The sequence below is a fragment of the Astatotilapia calliptera genome, chromosome 7 (genome assembly GCF_964374335.1).
Source record: "Astatotilapia calliptera chromosome 7, fAstCal68.1, whole genome shotgun sequence".
Taxonomy (NCBI): Eukaryota; Metazoa; Chordata; class Actinopteri; order Cichliformes; family Cichlidae; genus Astatotilapia; species Astatotilapia calliptera.
Genome location: NC_137428.1, coordinates 7,041,701 through 7,059,835, shown reverse-complemented (window position 1 = coordinate 7,059,835; position 18,135 = coordinate 7,041,701). Strand labels below are relative to the sequence as shown.

The 18,135-nt window shown below is 39.0% G+C and overlaps 1 protein-coding gene across 1 annotated transcript in view; it reads right to left on the bottom strand.

The window, feature by feature from the left end:
* Positions 1–18,135, bottom strand: part of slc4a5b (solute carrier family 4 member 5b) — a 61,613-nt gene that overhangs the window by 26,583 nt on the left and 16,895 nt on the right. The window contains exons 6-17 of the mRNA XM_080303408.1: positions 15,505–15,660; positions 15,224–15,331; positions 14,475–14,530; positions 7,639–7,796; positions 7,462–7,549; positions 7,228–7,382; positions 6,769–6,894; positions 6,507–6,681; positions 6,294–6,427; positions 6,024–6,204; positions 5,524–5,614; positions 1,955–2,013 (exon numbers count right to left, since the gene is read on the bottom strand). Coding sequence (XP_080159534.1) covers positions 1,955–2,013; positions 5,524–5,614; positions 6,024–6,204; positions 6,294–6,427; positions 6,507–6,681; positions 6,769–6,894; positions 7,228–7,382; positions 7,462–7,549; positions 7,639–7,796; positions 14,475–14,530; positions 15,224–15,331; positions 15,505–15,660 — 1,487 coding nt within the window. The remainder of the gene's footprint in view (positions 1–1,954; positions 2,014–5,523; positions 5,615–6,023; positions 6,205–6,293; positions 6,428–6,506; positions 6,682–6,768; positions 6,895–7,227; positions 7,383–7,461; positions 7,550–7,638; positions 7,797–14,474; positions 14,531–15,223; positions 15,332–15,504; positions 15,661–18,135) is intronic.

Sequence of the window (18,135 nt, the reverse complement as noted above, 5' to 3'; positions counted from 1 at the left end):
GTCACCTGCAGTCAGTATCAGTACACTGAATCTGAGTATTTAAACACTCTAAAATAACCATCTTTAAACACAAGTCAGCTAAAGCTATTCATTTGATGTAGGTTAATAACAGAGCAAAATTTCATCATCATTCATCCAAGAATTGTGAAGCTTTGAGGATCTAATCACACACTATCATTGTTCAATACAGGATGTCCAGCTCTCTGCACAAGTTTATGAGTAGCTGGGCCCAGGGGGAGAGTGCGTACGCTACATGGCGTGTGCTAACAGCCATATATAATCCTGTGAAGTGCAGCAATCTCTTCACTCAGAGGATTGCAAATCTGCAAACCGGCTCTATTTCATGTTGTCTCTGACCATGCCACTGACCATGCTGGAGATGTTGATGCGAGCCAAAACCGAATCAGAGGACAAGTTTCTGGGAGTTAACAGCTTGCGTGATAGGCAGCTTGCAGGACAACAGCTTGAAGCACAGCTTAACAGTGGTCATCAAGCAAGCCTCAGTTTCAACTGTGAAGAGTAGACTTCGAGCTCAGGTTTGACAGGATGAGCTGCAGCAAGAAAGCCATTGGTAAAAAGTCAGAATAAGACAAAGAGGCTTTCCTGGGACATGAAACATCGCCATTGGACTACTGAAGACTGGAAGAAGGTATTATGGACTGATCAATCAAAATTCATCAGTCTGTATATATGTATGTATCACTCTTACAGTAACAACCCCAAAACTCTTTAGTAGTAGTATCTGCCATCTGTAGGGGAACTTTACTGGTCATATTTTTTTTCTCTTGTGAATATAGAGCAAAATATAACAGTTCATGTTTTTGCCTTTTAACACTAATGAATGCTATGAGTGTCATTCAGGAGGTTGTCCACTATCTAAGATTGTCATTAAAACTGTGGCTGTTCCTGTCTACATCGCAATCTCTCTGTGTAATATACTTATGATGAAAAGTTGTTTAGTCTCAGCCATAAAATTCCTGTATGACTATGACATGTAGTATAAAAGGAGGTACAATTTTAGATCTGGTAAAATAGAGTTATACTGGCCAGCATAGCATTTTGTGGCTGGAAAAAAAAGAGACATGTAGGTGTAGCTTCTAAAGTCTAAAAATTAAAGCCAAAGTTGAAGTGTCTTAAGCCTCAGCAGTTCTTTCTAATAGCCAGGTGAGGAGTCAATGAAAAAAACAGATTTTGGTTTCCTTAATTCTCTAATGTCAGTAAACACTTTAGAGTGAGTTAATGGACTCCATTTCAAGTTGTTTTGAATACAATGTGATATTCATTTTTAAAATTATGATCCTTAGGAGTGTCCAGAAGGATGGTGAAATGGGTGGGCCTTCCTTGACAGTTAGTGACAGGTTGCTACTGATTGAGCATGCACTGTCCAGAGCCTCCCCTCACTCCAGTGAAGAGCAAAGATTGCAACACAAACAACATTTAATTAAAACTTGGCTTTGCAAATCAATGTGAGATATTTTAGTAACAACATAGAGTTTATGCACACAACATCATAATTCTAAATGCATTAAATATAAACCATTTTGTCTGAAAAAAAGCCAAAGCAATTTGTTAAAAATGGATGACAGCCATTTTTTCTAAATCAAAAGGGTTCAGTTTTGTTTAGTAAATGACAAGAAAAGATAAATGAAAATTAATTATGATTAAAATTAAATTAAATTAGGATTCATTACATAATTTAAGAAAGCTGAAAAAGTGTTTAAAGTTGGCGCAGCTAAAGAATTATTGTCCCAGGCTAACTTCCTTCACTAAAATGCTTGATAAATAGGGGCCTCAATTACTTCACTTAGTCTTTAGTTCAAATTTGTTCATATCATACCATGTGCAGATCAAAACAGCCAAATAAACTGAGATACAAATTATTTTCACCAATGGGAATAATGAAAATTCATGAAAGTGACGCTAATGTAACTCTTTGTGGTCTTCTGTCACTTACCAGCAGAGTCATATTATCATCTGCAAGTGGAGCTGAAGCATTCAAGCCCAGTGCAGGTGCTGAAGAGGAAAAGGCACAAGTTGAAGAAGAGAAAGAAAAAAAGAATGAATGATGGATAATATAAAATGTAAAGCTTTACGTAATAGTGTTAATAATGCAATATAACTTTCTATATCCCAGTTCAATCACAATTTTTTCATTATATTGGAATGTTTACAAGAGATATTTAGATGTGTACTCACTTTTTTAGTGAGCATTCAAATATGAAGCAGAAACAAAAGTACACAAAATCATGACAGAGTACAAACTAAACACATGCTTCTTATGCAATCAAATATGTCCATCAGGAACACAGACAACCAAACATGTTTTAATATTAGACAAAGATAAAATAAATAAATACAAATACAGTTTTTAAAATGATGATTTCATTCCTTAAGGAAAAAAATATCCAAACCTACCTGATACAATGTGAACTTAAATCTGATTTAGATGCTTTGGATTCAGATCCAGAGCCATAAGAAAGATTCTCTGGCAGTTATTGCAAATGCTTGATGGCACTTCTTGCTGCCAAGGTAGCACAACCAGTTATGAGGGGGCAATTACTTTTTCACGGATGATATTGATTAATCTTTTTTGCCTTAGCATGTGAAATAATCATTTAAGAACTGCATTTACTCAGGTTATCTTTGTCTAATGTTAAAATTTGTTTGATGATCTGAAACATGCAACAGTGACAAATAGGGGAAAAAAGTACAAATGAAATCAGGAAGGGAGCAAATAGTTTTTCACAGTATCCTAATATTTTCTTTGCAATGTATTTAAAAAGGTAGAGGGACTAAGTCTATTAATGATGCTAAAAAGTAACTTAATTAAATGTATCCAAAATTGATTCCAAACACCTTACATACACACTGTATAAATACATGGACAAAAATACACATTGCCTACAGGGGCTGCTCGAAAACCCATACAACAAAGCTCTTGGTGCACTGTGCTGATGTTAACTGAAGGAGAAGGAAGGAGTTTAGGACGCTGCAGTCAGTGCTGGGAACTATTATTTAATGTGAACTGCACCTATGACCACACTCTGTAAATGTACATGGTTTGTCACTTTATGTCAGATTTGCTGTGGTTTCTAAATGCTTCCACTTTGCAATAAATATAATTTATAGATGATATTGGATATTTCACGATCATCTATAAATGATTATGAAATTTATTCTTGGAAAGGATGAAATTTCACAGGCTGAATTGTTGTGCCAGTGGCATCCTGTTATAGTACTATCCAGAGGTGTGGACTCGAGTCACATGACTTGGACTCGAGTCAGACTCGAGTCATTAATTTTATGACTTTAGACTTGACTTGAAAAAATGTTCTAAGACTTGTGACTTGACTTGGACTTTTACACCAATGACTTGGGACTTGACTTGGACTTGAACCGGTTTACTTGAAAAGACTTGATATTTTACCCCAAATATAAAATTTAACATGCATATTATATAGAGATTGAAAATGTGATGTCATTCACGGGTAGAACCGCAAAGGATTCTGGGAACTCGTGGCAAGCGGTACTAGCGCATGCAGGCTTTCAATTGAAATCAGTTATACAGCGATAAAAAGAAACACAAAAATGTCAAGAAGCTGTTGTATTATTAACTGCAATAGCCGGTCGCATGACAGCCACGGGAAGCCGACGGGTAAAGAGATCGGTTGTTATCGGATTACGTCGTTGAAGAGAAATTGTTCGAGCCATGTTTCCGAAGTGACAAAGACGCGACGGGTGGCCTGGATTGCAGCCATTCAAAGATCAAATATAACGTCCCAGAACACTCCAGCTCACAGGTTAGTCTGCTCCAAGCATTTACACGAAGGTCAGTCTGCTGTTGTAGTTAATGCGTCATTTTTCTTAACATAATTGGTGATATAGGTTACAAGCAAGTCTGGCGCTGAACAGAAATTGTCGCGCTATGCTCCTTTGTTTATTGTGCATAAATAGTAAATTGTCCTGACACAATATTGCGTTTCGCTTCTGTTATTATGGTACATTAACAAAAACATATACTTTTATTCACAGGATAAAACAGTTGTTTTGTATCACTAATTGCCCAGTACGATTACAGCATACAGTATTATTGTCACTGCTACATTTCTGTGATGCTACCAGAAATGATTTCCACTACTAATTAATTACCGTTGAGCTCAAAGGTCCTATTAATAAACGGTTAACGAATGTGTATTTATGACGACGATTTGTGAGACTGGTAAACTTATGATACGTACGATGGTCTTTACTTTCTACACGGTGCATTTCAAGGTCCTGCACCCATCCGTCGGTAAACTGTACCTGGGCTTGTTGCAGTGACCGGAAGTTACTAAACTTCATGAGTGTATGCACTCACTCCAAGAGCCGTATGCTTATAAATATGCATATAAATATGAGATAGCTGACTTCATCTAACTAGCAAATGTTTTCCAGGCTACGTTGGTGATGCAGTTTTTTTTTTTAAATGATATTTTAAAAAAAATATCATTTATTTATGTATGATATTTTTGTCATGCGATTTTAAAGCCGGTCCTACAACCGCATCCAAGAATAACATGCAGCTTATCTCAGAACTGTCGGTGAAAATTATTCTTGGAGCTAGGTTTAATTGAGCTGCATTTTAAAGAGGTGCAATTTCACAATTTGTGTATATTTTCTACGTTCACTATTTTGTCATGTGTTGAGAAAAACACAGATTTAAAAATTACATGGTCTAATATTTACATTTAGCATAACTGCAACATGCTTTTTTTCGTTTTTTTTTTAAAGACTCGAAAGGACTTGAAATTCAAAATTTCAGACTTGTGACTTGACTCGGACTTTTACACCAGTGACTTGAGACTCGACTCTGACTTGCCTGACATTACTTGAGACTTGACTTGAGACTTGAGGATAAAGACTTGAGACTTACTTGAGACTTGCAAAACAATGACTTGGTCCCACCTCTGGTACTATCCCCAAATTCAGTGAACTCATTAGAACAACCCAGAGCCAGGCAGACTGCATGGCTAGGTCCCTGATTTTATACACCTGTGGCAATGGGACCAAAAACAACTGGATTCAAAAACTAAGGGATGTGATCTGATACTTGTGGCCATTAAGTGTGTGTCACATAGTAATAATAATAAATTTTATTTGTGGGCCACCATACAAAGCATAGAAGACATCATCTTCTATGTTTTGTACGACATCATCTCATTGCTCGCCCCTTTTCCATACTGACATGGAAAGACCAATATCAATCTCCTGGGGATTTATGATATAATTAGATATATCAACATACAATAAAAGGAGCTCAGAATTGCAAATGGAGTGGAAGCAGGAAGAAACAGGTAACCCTCTATATTTCCGGAGTTCAAAGACACACCAATCAAATCCGCTGATGCTCATGTATTAACAAGCTCATTTCTGTAATCTGAACCTGGTCATTGCCATGTCCACCCCACCCCAACAATAACAGAAAATAAAATTAAATAAAATATTAACATAAAATAATTAAAAAAAAATAGTTTGAAGACTCACCCTGGTCTGGAGCGATGCATTCACACTTATAAGCTGTAATGTAATCAGGTTTGAAGCCACGGTTGATTGGGTAATATTTAAAGGCTCCGACCTGCGAAGAACAAACCATTTTTCTCTTTGTGTAACACCTAAATTCCCATCGCCATTTTTTTCCTTGCACAAGATATTTTTGCACAAATGTATATTCTTCTACACAGAAGATTGGATTATAACTTGTATGCATAAAATAATAATTTTTATGCACAAGATCATCTGTTTTCCTGTAAGAAACTTATCTTGTGAGATTTTTTTTTCCTACAAGATAATTATCTAGTGTGTGCCAGATTTTTTTTTTTCAATGTCAGCTTACTGGACTTTATGGGCAGTGTACTATGGTGCATCATAAGTGTTGTGTCTCTGTTGTGTGAAATGTTTGCAGAGTGTACGATAAAAGGAGATGTAAGGATAAAAGCAAAAAACATTGGATGCTTAACCATATTAGATTAAAAAATATTACCTACCATCTTCTTGATTGCATCAGAAATGAATATAAAAGAAATGAGGCTGGAGAAACCCTCCTCTGTGAATCGGGTCATATATTTGATGATGTAGCTAGCATCTGAAAAAACCAGTAAAAAACACTGCAGACACGAGTGAAGGCCAATCCACAGACGAAGCTCCATATAGTCCACATCATTGTTTCTGTATTGACAATGATATAAGGTAGAGATGTTTATGTTTACGTTTGTTTTTTTTAATATAGAATTCAACTGTGTTCTAGTGCATCTTACTTGCTGAACTCATAAAGCAGTTTTTCAAAGATGAGAATGGGCCCAGTTGAACTCAAAATGATGAGAGGCTGTCCTCCAAATAAGCAAAAGACACTTCCTGCTAAAGCAGTGCCAAGAAAACTCTCCATCACTCCCTATGAGAAAAATAGGGAACAGATAATAATATGTCATGTTTTGTGCTATGTGCTATGTATTACTTTGGACCTCTCTGACCTGGTAATTGTCAGTAGCATCCCCTAGTAGTCCTCCAAAGGTGATAGCATTGGTAATGCAGCCTAGGTAGATGAATAGCACAGCAGAGATGGACTGGATATGGAAACCATCATAAATATCACTGCAATACCATGGGATCTTCCTTTTGATATCCAGCCATAATCCACCACCAATCCTGTTTAAACAGAGTAGGGTGCTCATTTAGAAATGCAGAATTAAACATACTGTAACTGGAGTGGTATAATCCTTTTCAGTTATATACCTCCCAGTGAATTTCAGCTCCTCTCCCAACTCATGTGGGGCTGGAAGCTCCTCATCTTCACCTCCAGCTGCTCCGCCAGCTAAACCATTCACCTGACCCAGCTCATTCAAGTTCAGCACTGACTTTCTGGGATAAATGCGATAGAGGAAGCAGGTTTTAATTCAACTCTGGAATGTTAAATCTCCAGTTTTGACATACTGTCATTATACATATTATTTTTTTAAAGTCCATTATGGTTTTTAATGTACAAATAATAAAGCTGCTTTATCTAAATAAAGAGCTTTGAGAGAACATGAAGAAGTGGACATTCCTAACATGCACCAGATCACTGGCACCCAATCTAGGATTAGGGGTATTGTTTGGACTGGTTAGCAACCGTCCTATTTGGCATTTAGCTAAAATATAACCCAACAGTAATATATCTGAGATCAAAATTAAAACGTTATTAAAAGCACATGCCTCGTTTCTGCAGATGGAACCTTTTTGGGTGGTTCAATACGGATCTTGGGGTCCCATTCTCCTGGAGGAAGGACAATCACTTCATCCAGAAACTCATCAACACCTGCAATCAAGTCTTCACGGTCCCTTGCCTTATAGGCAACATCGCTAAACAACTGAAAAAAAGAAAAAGAGATAACTCATAAAATATATTTGATGCATGCATATCCTGTTGGGTTAGTGCTAGTCACTTACATCATCCACCATGAGTGTAGCAATAGCTCTGCCAATCTCGTTGTAGGATTTGGTTTTGCCATGAGGACCCAGAAGAATGAAGAGAAATCTGCCAGAGGGGGAACAGAGGGGGGAAATGTTGATAAATTGATCAATTCAAAGACACACCCAGCTGACAGTGAAGCTGAAAGGACCTACCTGGTTGGTACAGGAACTTCAGTAAGCCCCCCCAGAGTTGTAGCTTGAGCCAAGCGTACAAAGGAGACAAAGGGTTTATCCAGAAAATCAACTTCACCAATCAGGACATTGGATGCTTCAGCATCACGAGGTATCTTCTTCATGAACTTATTCTTAAGCTGTCAAACAAAAGATTAATGCAAAGAAATGAAACCTTTGGGATAAATGCAGGAGTGTAATTTGTGTTTCAACATAGCTGACATTTTATAGTTGCTTATGCATATCATAATCAGCTTGCTTAATCATGTCTGTCAGTAGCTAATCAGGTCGCATGAGCTAAGTTAAACAAAATGCAACAGCAGCTGGACAACAACAAAGCTCAAAAAACGTTCTTATTGACTTCTTTTTTATTGAGGGAACTCCTCAGTAAAACATTTTGGCAGATAGTGTCCTGTGGTCCTCCTGCAATGATATTTCTTGGGACAGATTTGAACAAGTAATATGATAATATGGTACACAGATGTAAACATTCAGGATCTATAGAGGCTGAGTCCTAGAGTTTCCTCTATCCCCTTGAGCATTTACCATTTTCACTTGAGACAACACCAATAAGAAGATGATGATGGAGAATGAAAAGTACTTTATCTGTCCCAAATGTTGGAAAATAACAATGTTACAGCACCAAAAAAAAATATCAAAAAACAACTTAGCTCAAAAAAATTAATAATATCACAAAATAAAAATAGCTCAGGGAGGTAGAAAAAACACTACAGAAGGAGCTCAACTGAACAAAATACAAAAAAGTGAAGCATTAAATCAAAATCTAAATATAATACAATAAGGAGCTTAAAATAAATGCAGAAATTTTGGTATGAGATTGTAAAACCTTTTCTATCTGGCCTTGTGACAGCATTGTGGATACATAAAATTTGGACTTTATATGGATACAGAGGATAGTCAGAATCCACTGATAAAATCATCCACAGCCATTCACCACAGCCACACTCATTTGGATTACTTCTGCATCAGCTGATGAAGGAATTCTAAACTGTGTGTTGGCTTAAACTAAATTCCACCAGCAGCAGCATTGAAAAGTTTCTTGGGAAGTAACATAGATGCATTGCCATGGCTAATAGTTAAAATTAAGAGAAGTTTTCCTTCAGAGTAACGTGTCCTGAACTAGACCAGATTTAGATTGGTATAACCCCTTCACATTTCTATAGCAAGCGCATAAAATTAAACTCACCGTGGTCCTAATTAGCGTATTACTGTTCGAGTGCCTCACATTCCCTATGATGATCGCTGGAACAGCTCAAGCACTGAAACCCTGTTGTTTACTCTTCTTTCTCTGTGATTACAGTAGTTTATTCTAAAGCAGAAACACTTGGTCTTGGAATGATGTTGCTTAAACTAAAATCTCTTCATAATCTGCTAATGCTGCTCCTAACTTCTTGACACTAAGAAACTATAAACGACACATTTCAAAGCCACGTCACACATTCCAGAGTTTTAGTTGCCTTTGGCAGTCATACTGTACACAGTTCACTTATTATTCTCCTTCTTTCAGTTGTTATGGTGTTGTAGAGGGGTTTGGTTAAGCTCAGCTGCAGGAGGTAATATTAGTTTGAGTCATTCAGGGAAAAGGTCAGAGAAAGGGAGTCTAGTTAGTACATGTGGTTTGTCTGGCCTAATCACGCTCTAATTGTGCAGTAGTGTACTGGAATGCACAGCCTTAAGAAAGACACACAGAAAGGTAGCAAAAACATGACTTGTCTTCTTCATCTGAGCAAAACAGCCAAGTTAAACTTGTAGTTACTTTACCTGAGCTTCTACAGGCTGGGTGTCTTAAAACTTGCATAGCCTGCCTTATTTTCTTGTTGTTTCAATAACTATGTTATCTCTGACAATTCTTGAGTACACTCTGCTTTGTCCTAAACAGAAAGCATGCCCAGCAGACACATCTGTACCAGTGCTGACATGTGGAAATATCTCTTATATTAAGTAGCCACACTTTGCTTTGTTGACAGTGCTACAAACCCTTTGCCTTCTCTCAATGAGCTTCATGATGTAGTCACCTGAAATGGTTTTCATTTTACAGGGTTGCCTTGTCAGGGTTCAGAATCAAAATCATGAATCATGAATTATGTGGGTTACAGTTGCTCCAAGACAATAACAGTAACAGACTAAATTGATTAAATAATACAATATATTACAAAGTTTACAAAATATAAGAGATAGCTCTAATATACAGGGAGTGCAGAATTATTAGGCAAATGAGTATTTTGTCCACATCATCCTCTTCATGCATGTTGTCTTACTCCAAGCTGTATAGGGTCGAAAGCCTACTACCAATTAAGCATATTAGGTGATGTGCATCTCTGTAATGAGAAGGGGTGTGGTCTAATGACATCACACCCTATATCAGGTGTGCATAATTATTAGGCAACGTCCTTTCCTTTGGCAAAATGGGTAAAAAGAAGGACTTGACAGGCTCAGAAAAGTCAAAAATAGTGAGATATCTTGCAGAGGGATGCAGCAGTCTCAAAATTGCAAAGCTTCTGAAGCGTGATCATCAAACAATCAAGCGTTTCATTCAAAATAGTCAACAGGGTTGCAAGAAGCGTGTGGAAAAACCAAGGCGCCAAATAACTGCCCATGAACTGAGAAAAGTCAAGCGTGCAGCTGCCAAGATGCCACTTGCCACCAGTTTGGCCATATTTCAGAGCTGCAACATCACTGGAGTGCCCAAAAGCACAAGGTGTGCAATACTCAGAGACATGGCCAAGGTAAGAAAGGCTGAAAGACGACCACCACTGAACAAGACACACAAGCTGAAATGTCAAGACTGGGCCAAGAAATATCTCAAGACTGGTTTTTCTAAGGTTTTATGGACTGATGAAATGAGAGTGAGTCTTGATGGGCCAGATGGATGGGCCCGTGGCTGGATTGGTAAAGGGCAGAGAGCTCCAGTCCGACTCAGACGCCAGCAAGGTGGAGGTGGAGTACTGGTTTGGGCTGGTATCATCAAAGATGAGCTTGTGGGGCCTTTTCGGGTTGAGGATGGAGTCAAGCTCAACTCCCAGTCCTACTGCCAGTTTCTGGAAGACACCTTCTTCAAGCAGTGGTACAGGAAGAAGTGCACACTTCAAGAAAAACATGATTTTCATGCAGGACAATGCTCCATCACACGCGTCCAAGTACTCCACAGTGTGGCTGGCAAGAAAGGGTATAAAAGAAGAAAAACTAATGACATGGCCTCCTTGTTCACCTGATCTGAACCCCATTGAGAACCTGTGGTCCATCATCAAATGTGAGATTTACAAGGAGGGAAAACAGTACACCTCTCTGAACAGTGTCTGGGAGGCTGTGGTTGCTGCTGCACGCAATGTTGATGGTGAACAGATCAAAACACTGACAGAATCCATGGATGGCAGGCTTTTGAGTGTCCTTGCAAAGAAAGGTGGCTATATTGGTCGCTGATTTGTTTTTGTTTTGTTTTTGAATGTCAGAAATGTATATTTGTGAATGTGGAGATGTTATATTGGTTTCACTGGTAAAAATAAATAATTGAAATGGGTATATATTTGTTTTTTGTTAAGCTGCCTAATAATTATGCACAGTAATAGTCACCTGCACACACAGATATCCCCCTAAAATAGCTGAAACTAAAAACAAACTAAAAACTACTTCCAAAAACATTCAGCTTTGATATTAATGAGTTTTTTGGGTTCATTGAGAACATGGTTGTTGTTCAATAATAAAATTATTCCTCAAAAATACAACTTGCCTAATAATTCTGCACTCCCTGTATATACAAGCAGCTCAATTTAAATATCAAGAATATTACAGAGGTGAAATATATATTATTGACATTTAACTCTAACCTGTTTCATTTTACTGTAGCGCATCTGCAAAAGGGTGTAACTACTGCAGTGCGTGCTGTGCATTAGATGGCGGAGATGTGCAGGGAGATAGCCACAGGCAGGAATGACTTCCTGTGTCATTCAGTGGTGCATTTGGGTAATCTCAGTTTCTCACCGAATGTGCTCCTGTGACTGGCCAGCACGTCATGGAGTAGGTGGGAGGTATTATCCAGCATTGTCCTTATTGAACAACATCATGGATTGGACAACAGCCGCCTCTCCAACACCACCCTAAGGGAGTACAGCTCTGTCCCCACAACATTACTGGCCTTGCGAATCAGTTTATTGAGTGTGTTGCCATCTGCGACCCGTAACTTGCTGCTCCATCATGCAATAGCATAGAGGATGGCACTGTCCACAACAGACTCTTAAACAATCCTGAGCATTGTCCGACAGATGTTGATGCCTTTGGCCCTTCCTGTAGAGTGCATATGTGTTTTTACCCCAGTCCATTTTATTTTCTATGTGTACTCCGAGGTATTTATAGTCGTGTACAATGTCCACATCGACCCCCTAGATTGAAACAGAGGTCAAGGGTTTCCTTGTCCTCCTAAAGTCCACAATCAATTCTTTGGTCTTTGTCACTTAGCAGTCAATCACAGCTCGGTATTCCATCTCACCACCCTCACTAATGACCGCTATTGTGGGGACTCATCCTGTCTGGGCCAGCAGACCCACCTGAGCGGAGTCTTCCTGTTTGTCTCTGAACCCGGTCATGAGTGATAAGTGATTACAGGAGGCTGGACGCCACAGCTGTTTCTATTTTTTCTCCCTATTTCAGTAATATGTCAGGTACTGAGGAGGCATGTGTGGAGGATACAGAGTACAGAGCACAAGTGAGGCATCACGGCTTCTGAGCAGCTGAAAAGCTACCCCTAGATAACATGCATGGACTGAAGCAGTAAATAAAATATTGTTGTGTATGGGTCTTGCATTCACACTTAGTATTTATATTTTAGGCTCTTAGTTTGGTTATATAGTTTTCAGATTGGTTTTGTTCTTTAATTTTTTTCTATCATGCTCCCCTGTGTTGCCTGTGCCTTCTTGTGTAGTCAGTCTTGTCTCTGTGGTTGTTTCCCTTTCTGTGTGTCAAGGTTGCCTCTCTGCATTCTATACTTCCAGTCTTATTTTGCCAGTGCCTTGTTTTGTGTACCTTGTGTTCGGTTAAAATCTGTTACTTTCTATGTTCCCTTCCTCCTTTGCGAGTTCCCTTCTGTTTAGTCTATTCATGTTAATATGTTCTCTTTTATTTCCCTTTCCACTTCCTTTGACTATTTCCTGTCTTTCGGCTTTTTATGTCTCCTTGTGCAGCCAGTGGTGTCTCTCTTTACCTTTCGTCTATGTCAAGTTTGTGTGTTTTTGTCTCTGTTTCAGTGGTTACGCTTCTGTTTTATTTTGGGGGCCAGTGTGTCCTGTCCATTATATGCAGTTATGCCTCACTTGTTACTCCTAATTTTCCCCTGCCGTCTCCACTTTCCTAATCACCCTGCTATGTGTATCTGTTGTCTGAGTCTCTAATTGTCCCTGATCAGAGTGTCAGCTCACTTTTTCCCTGGTGTCTCCTGGTTCACACCCAGTTTTGTAATTTGACGTTATATATTTCTTCTGTTCTTCGTGTTTTGTATTTTATACCATGTTGTCGGCCAAATTAACAGCTCACTTTTTGTTAAACTATCTCTGCATTAGGGTCCTCTCACTCTTGGCACCCCACCCGTGACAACAGGTTTCAAGCCTAAATGTCCATCAGTTTGTTACTTGTTGATTTGGGTTCTTGAGTAGCTTTGTGTTGGGTTCCTGTCTGTGTAGATCAGGTATCTCCAACTCCAGTCCTCCTAGTTTAATACTTTTCTTTGCTAATAAAAATGCTACCTCTCTTTCTTAGCTCTATGGCAGCCTTATTTCTCAATATAACACCTATCATGTTGGAACTCATTAGATTTAAATGCCTATGATCACCAGCTGCTCTGGGTAATGTTGGTTTCAGCTAAGCAGAGTGTAAAATAGCCTTTGTTTTCAAGCTTTTCAATTGAAAAGAAAAAAAGTTGCCTGCTGTAACTCAACAACACACCAAGGATGGGTTAAAGCTAAATGGCACTCTACAACTCTTTATAAACCTCATGCAGGTTCACGAATTTTGAATTTGTAAATGAGCAAATTATATGAGCTTAGTGTTAGTTCAGAAGGACATAATGCCAAGTTTCCACAATCCCGGCTGGCATCCATTTGGCTGTAGCATGCCTACAATTGCTGTACCCTTGCAAGCACCTCCTCCTTAGCTCTCCTATTTCAGATTTAATATCGTATTCTTATCACCAATGCCTTCTCTGTTCTGCCATACTTTGCATATAATCCGCTCCTCCCACCTGACCTCCTTAAAAACAGTCATTTATTATGCAATGGCTTTATTTAACGAAAGTATCCAAAACTTGGAGTTATAGGCTCCTTAAAGTACAACAGTGGGTCAAAAAGCTTTTTCAGATTGTTTCCGTATTTGAATGATTTTATATAGAATGACCCTGATGTATAGCATGAACAAACATGTAAGACAGCAGTCCCCAACCTTTTTTTGCGCCACGGACCGGTTCATGCCCAACAATATTTTCATGGACCGGCCTTTAAGGTGTCGCAGATAAATACAACAAAATAAAACTAGTACCGGTACTGAAAAAAAGAAGATTTATTCATAACACACTGAAAAGACCCAGGAGAACCGAGTTAACGATAAAAACGATAACAAAATAACGCTGAAAACCGATAAAAACCCTGAAAACCATACATTTCACATCTGAGCCTCAACTCTCGCGGCCCGGTACCAAACGACTCACGGACCGGTACCGGTGCGAGGCCCGGGGGTTGGGGACCGCTGATGTAAGAGACACATGTAGATAAAAAATAGAGAGTAGCACACATGTAAAATATTGAAAAATAAGTTACCTGATCAGTGCTTGGTGTGTCTGAAATATCATTCATGCTTCTACTCTGAGCATGATCTGTAAATGGAGCAAATGAGACCTTTTGGATTAGATAAAAATAAAAGGAAAATAGGTTTTAATGCTTGAGTGATGTTCCCATCAAGAACATTTTGTTTCATTTAGTGAAAATTGTAAATAAACCCCAATAAATGGTCCTTTGAGCAACAGAAAGAGCATGAACTTAATCATGAACAGCCTTTTCTGTTGGGGATTATATTTTAATTATTTGCTTCTCTTTTTTCCCGAAGGAGATTTGGGAACAAATACAATCAAAGCAAAATAATAAGAACATACTACACAAATCCTTTACTAATCCCTTTCACGCAGATGGCTGCACATAAGAAATCAGCAAAGGTGCACACAATAGGACCAATAATCTCTCAAGTAAACACACTTTATGCTTAACACATTTCACATATGTACACACACACAAAGCCATCACAGGTGTTGAAATCATGCAACAGCTGGGAGTTGGCTGGGATAATTTTTCTCATCAAAAAAAAGATTAAAAGCATAGATATTAAGAAAGGAAGAGCTAAGAATTTAAAATCTGGCCACCAACTGGAAATACTAACAAGTTCTCAGTACTTGAATGTCATGGTGTACTAATACACCAATGAGAACCTATTTAGAAGTAAAAGTCAATCTTGTAAACTCATGTATCCTTGTGTAGTGGTGCATGTATTACATGTGTGTGTTTGTGTGACTCACGCAGGCGGCCAAGGCTGCTTGACTGCCGAGAACGTAGGTCTTCTGTGGAGTGGTGGATCCCAGAAGCTGAACTAGTGCTACGACTCAGATTAACCTGAGGACTACGGCCTGACAGAGCAGCAGCAACAGCAGTGATTTTGTGAGGGAAGGTGAAACAGGTAGTGAGCAACATGGTGGAGAAAACAAAGGTTGTCAGGAGTTGATTAGAAGGTTAGATTACTTTCTTTCATAACTACTAATTGGTACATAAAAAGGCATACACACAGAATACACATGCTTACTAGACGCAGTATTGGATGATTTTCCCATGTCTGCCAGAGAGCGGTGGATTGGCTTCTTGGTCTGATGACGATGCTTCCTGAGCAACACAAATATAATCTTCTCCTTAAGATCAGGAGGAATGAGACCATCAGTTATCTGTTGTTCCACAATCTCCTCTGAAACAGAAAGATTCCAGCCCAGTTAATATGTTAACATTATACTCACATCTTCTCATCAATTTGGTATATCCAAATGGAAGCCTTATCACTGCTTATCACTCTTATAACTTATTTAAAATTCAACATAATCCACTTTCTGAATCCATACTTTTTAGTGTGTGACAAATTGAAACCATTTAACTGTCTGCCAGTTACCTGGTGAATGTTAAGAGGTGAAATGTATATACAAATACATGAAGCGTGGCGATTGTGGACATTCCCTTTTAACCCCTTGTAAGACAGTATTTTTCAAGACCACTGAATTCTAACTTACTTAGTTATCAAATGTACATAAATAGAGAAGATAAATCTGATAACTAGTGTGACTGAGGGGGCTCGGGTTTGACCACAAGGCCACCCGGCCAAACATGGGATCAATATCAATATCTTAAAGGCTGAGAAGCAGTTAGAGCTTGGCAAGTCTCATCCCTGGCTCCATCTAAGCACTGTTTGCCTAGTGGGTAATACTCAAAGAATCAGAGACTCTTTAAACAGGGAGTCAGTTCCAGACTTCCCTGTATTCGGGGTGCCTGGTCAAAAATTCAACATTTGGTGCCATTACCCAGATCCAGATCAGAGACCCTTCAACATTATGTCCCAGAAATGTGGTAGACAACAGCTACAGCCAAGAGAAGGTATGCAGCCAACCGGATGTCAACCCAAAAATCCAGCTGGGGAAATCACTGCTACAGAGACAAAACCTCGAGATAAAGAAGCAAAGCCTTCCAAACCCACATCAAGGGAGGCACCAGCCAAGAAATTGGGATATATAAACACGGGGGTGCATCGGAAACTGATGTAGGAGCAGCAGAAGGTCATCCTAGAGGCCCGCCAGGCTGCCACCTCAGGGGTTGTGAAATAATGGCTTCAGAGGCATGGGTCATGATGTCTGTGGGTCAGAGAGGATATCTGCACATCAGCCTTCAAAAGGAGGAATACAGTGTGTTATGTATTTAGCAATAGCAACACATTGTTCTTCGCAGAACAATACCAAATGTGGTGCATGTGCAGATGATCTGCTTATGCAATTCCACAACATGTTTAATAAAGTAAGTCACATTTGCCTAAAAGGTTTGCAATGTGTCTAAGTAGTTAAATGGTAAAATGGTAAATGGCCTGTATTTGTATAGCGCTTTATTTAGTCCCTAAGGACCCCAAAGCGCTTTACACGTTCAGTCATCCACCCATTCACACACACATTCACACACTGGTGATGGCAAACTACATTGTTAAGTTATATAAGAGAACATAACAAACTGGCAATGAGGTGTGCCATTATTTGGGCGTGACTGGTTGAAACACATCCAACTCAACTTGAAATAAATTAAGTCAATGAGATTGGCAGTGTACATTCTGTGGCTCAAAGACTGAAACAGATACTTAATAAAACACGCTCAGATGTTCAAAGAAGGAATTGGCACTCTGAAAAATATTATATACTGGAGGACAACGCATAACCAAGATTTCACAAGGCATGTCCTGTACCTTGTGCTGTAAGTACCCACTTCAGCGGATAGAAGTCATATTCACAGCGGTGGCAGGTGGCAAACACAAAAAATTGATCTCACCCAGACTTACCTTCAGATGGAAATAGAAGAGACATCCAGGAAATATCTGGTGATAAACACTCACCAAGGCCTATATCAGTACAGCCGACTGGTATTTTGTATTGTCAGTGCCCCAGCAGTATAGGGCATTTTCATGAAAATGAAAAGGGGAATCAAGAAGTTGCGTCCCTTCTAATTTTAGCTACCAGGAGCCCAAATGGCCAAGGAATACACCAGACTTCTGAACTGTGGTTAGGCTCTGAACAGGCAGAGCCTTGAAGAAACTGGAATTAAGCCAGGATAAGATAAGAAAGAAAACATATAAGAAAAACATCCTTGTCCATCAAATGGATGAAGACAAAAAATGGAGTGACGGAAGGAGAGGTAAGTGACAGAAGTGACGTAAAAGTAAGTGACAGAAAGGAAATACTGTAAGTGAGACTTCCAGAGACTTGGCAGAAAAAATAGAATGGTAGGTCAGAACTGAGTGGTAGCTCAGAATTAAACAAGCATTTTTTAACCTTCATTTATACCAAAGTATACCAAACCTTTGACAAATAACTATCCATATCTGCTTAATTATTTCCAATACGCTGGAGGACGTCAATGAGAATTTGAACACTCTCCAAGATCTCCAAGGCCCAGAGCACATCTTCCCTAACCAAGAATGAGATGCCATCCTCCAAGTCACCCAGCTGACCCCCTGGTACAACATCGCTGGCCGGCAAAGACTTTGCCAACATCCTGAATTAAATCGATAAGCGATTGTCCCGCTTCAACGCAAGGTTGTCCTTAATGGAGATTTTACACCGAGAATTTAAATCCCTGAGGGAATCTCTGAAATTCAGCCATCAGGAAGTGGAATCACTTGCTGCAGTAAAAGCCT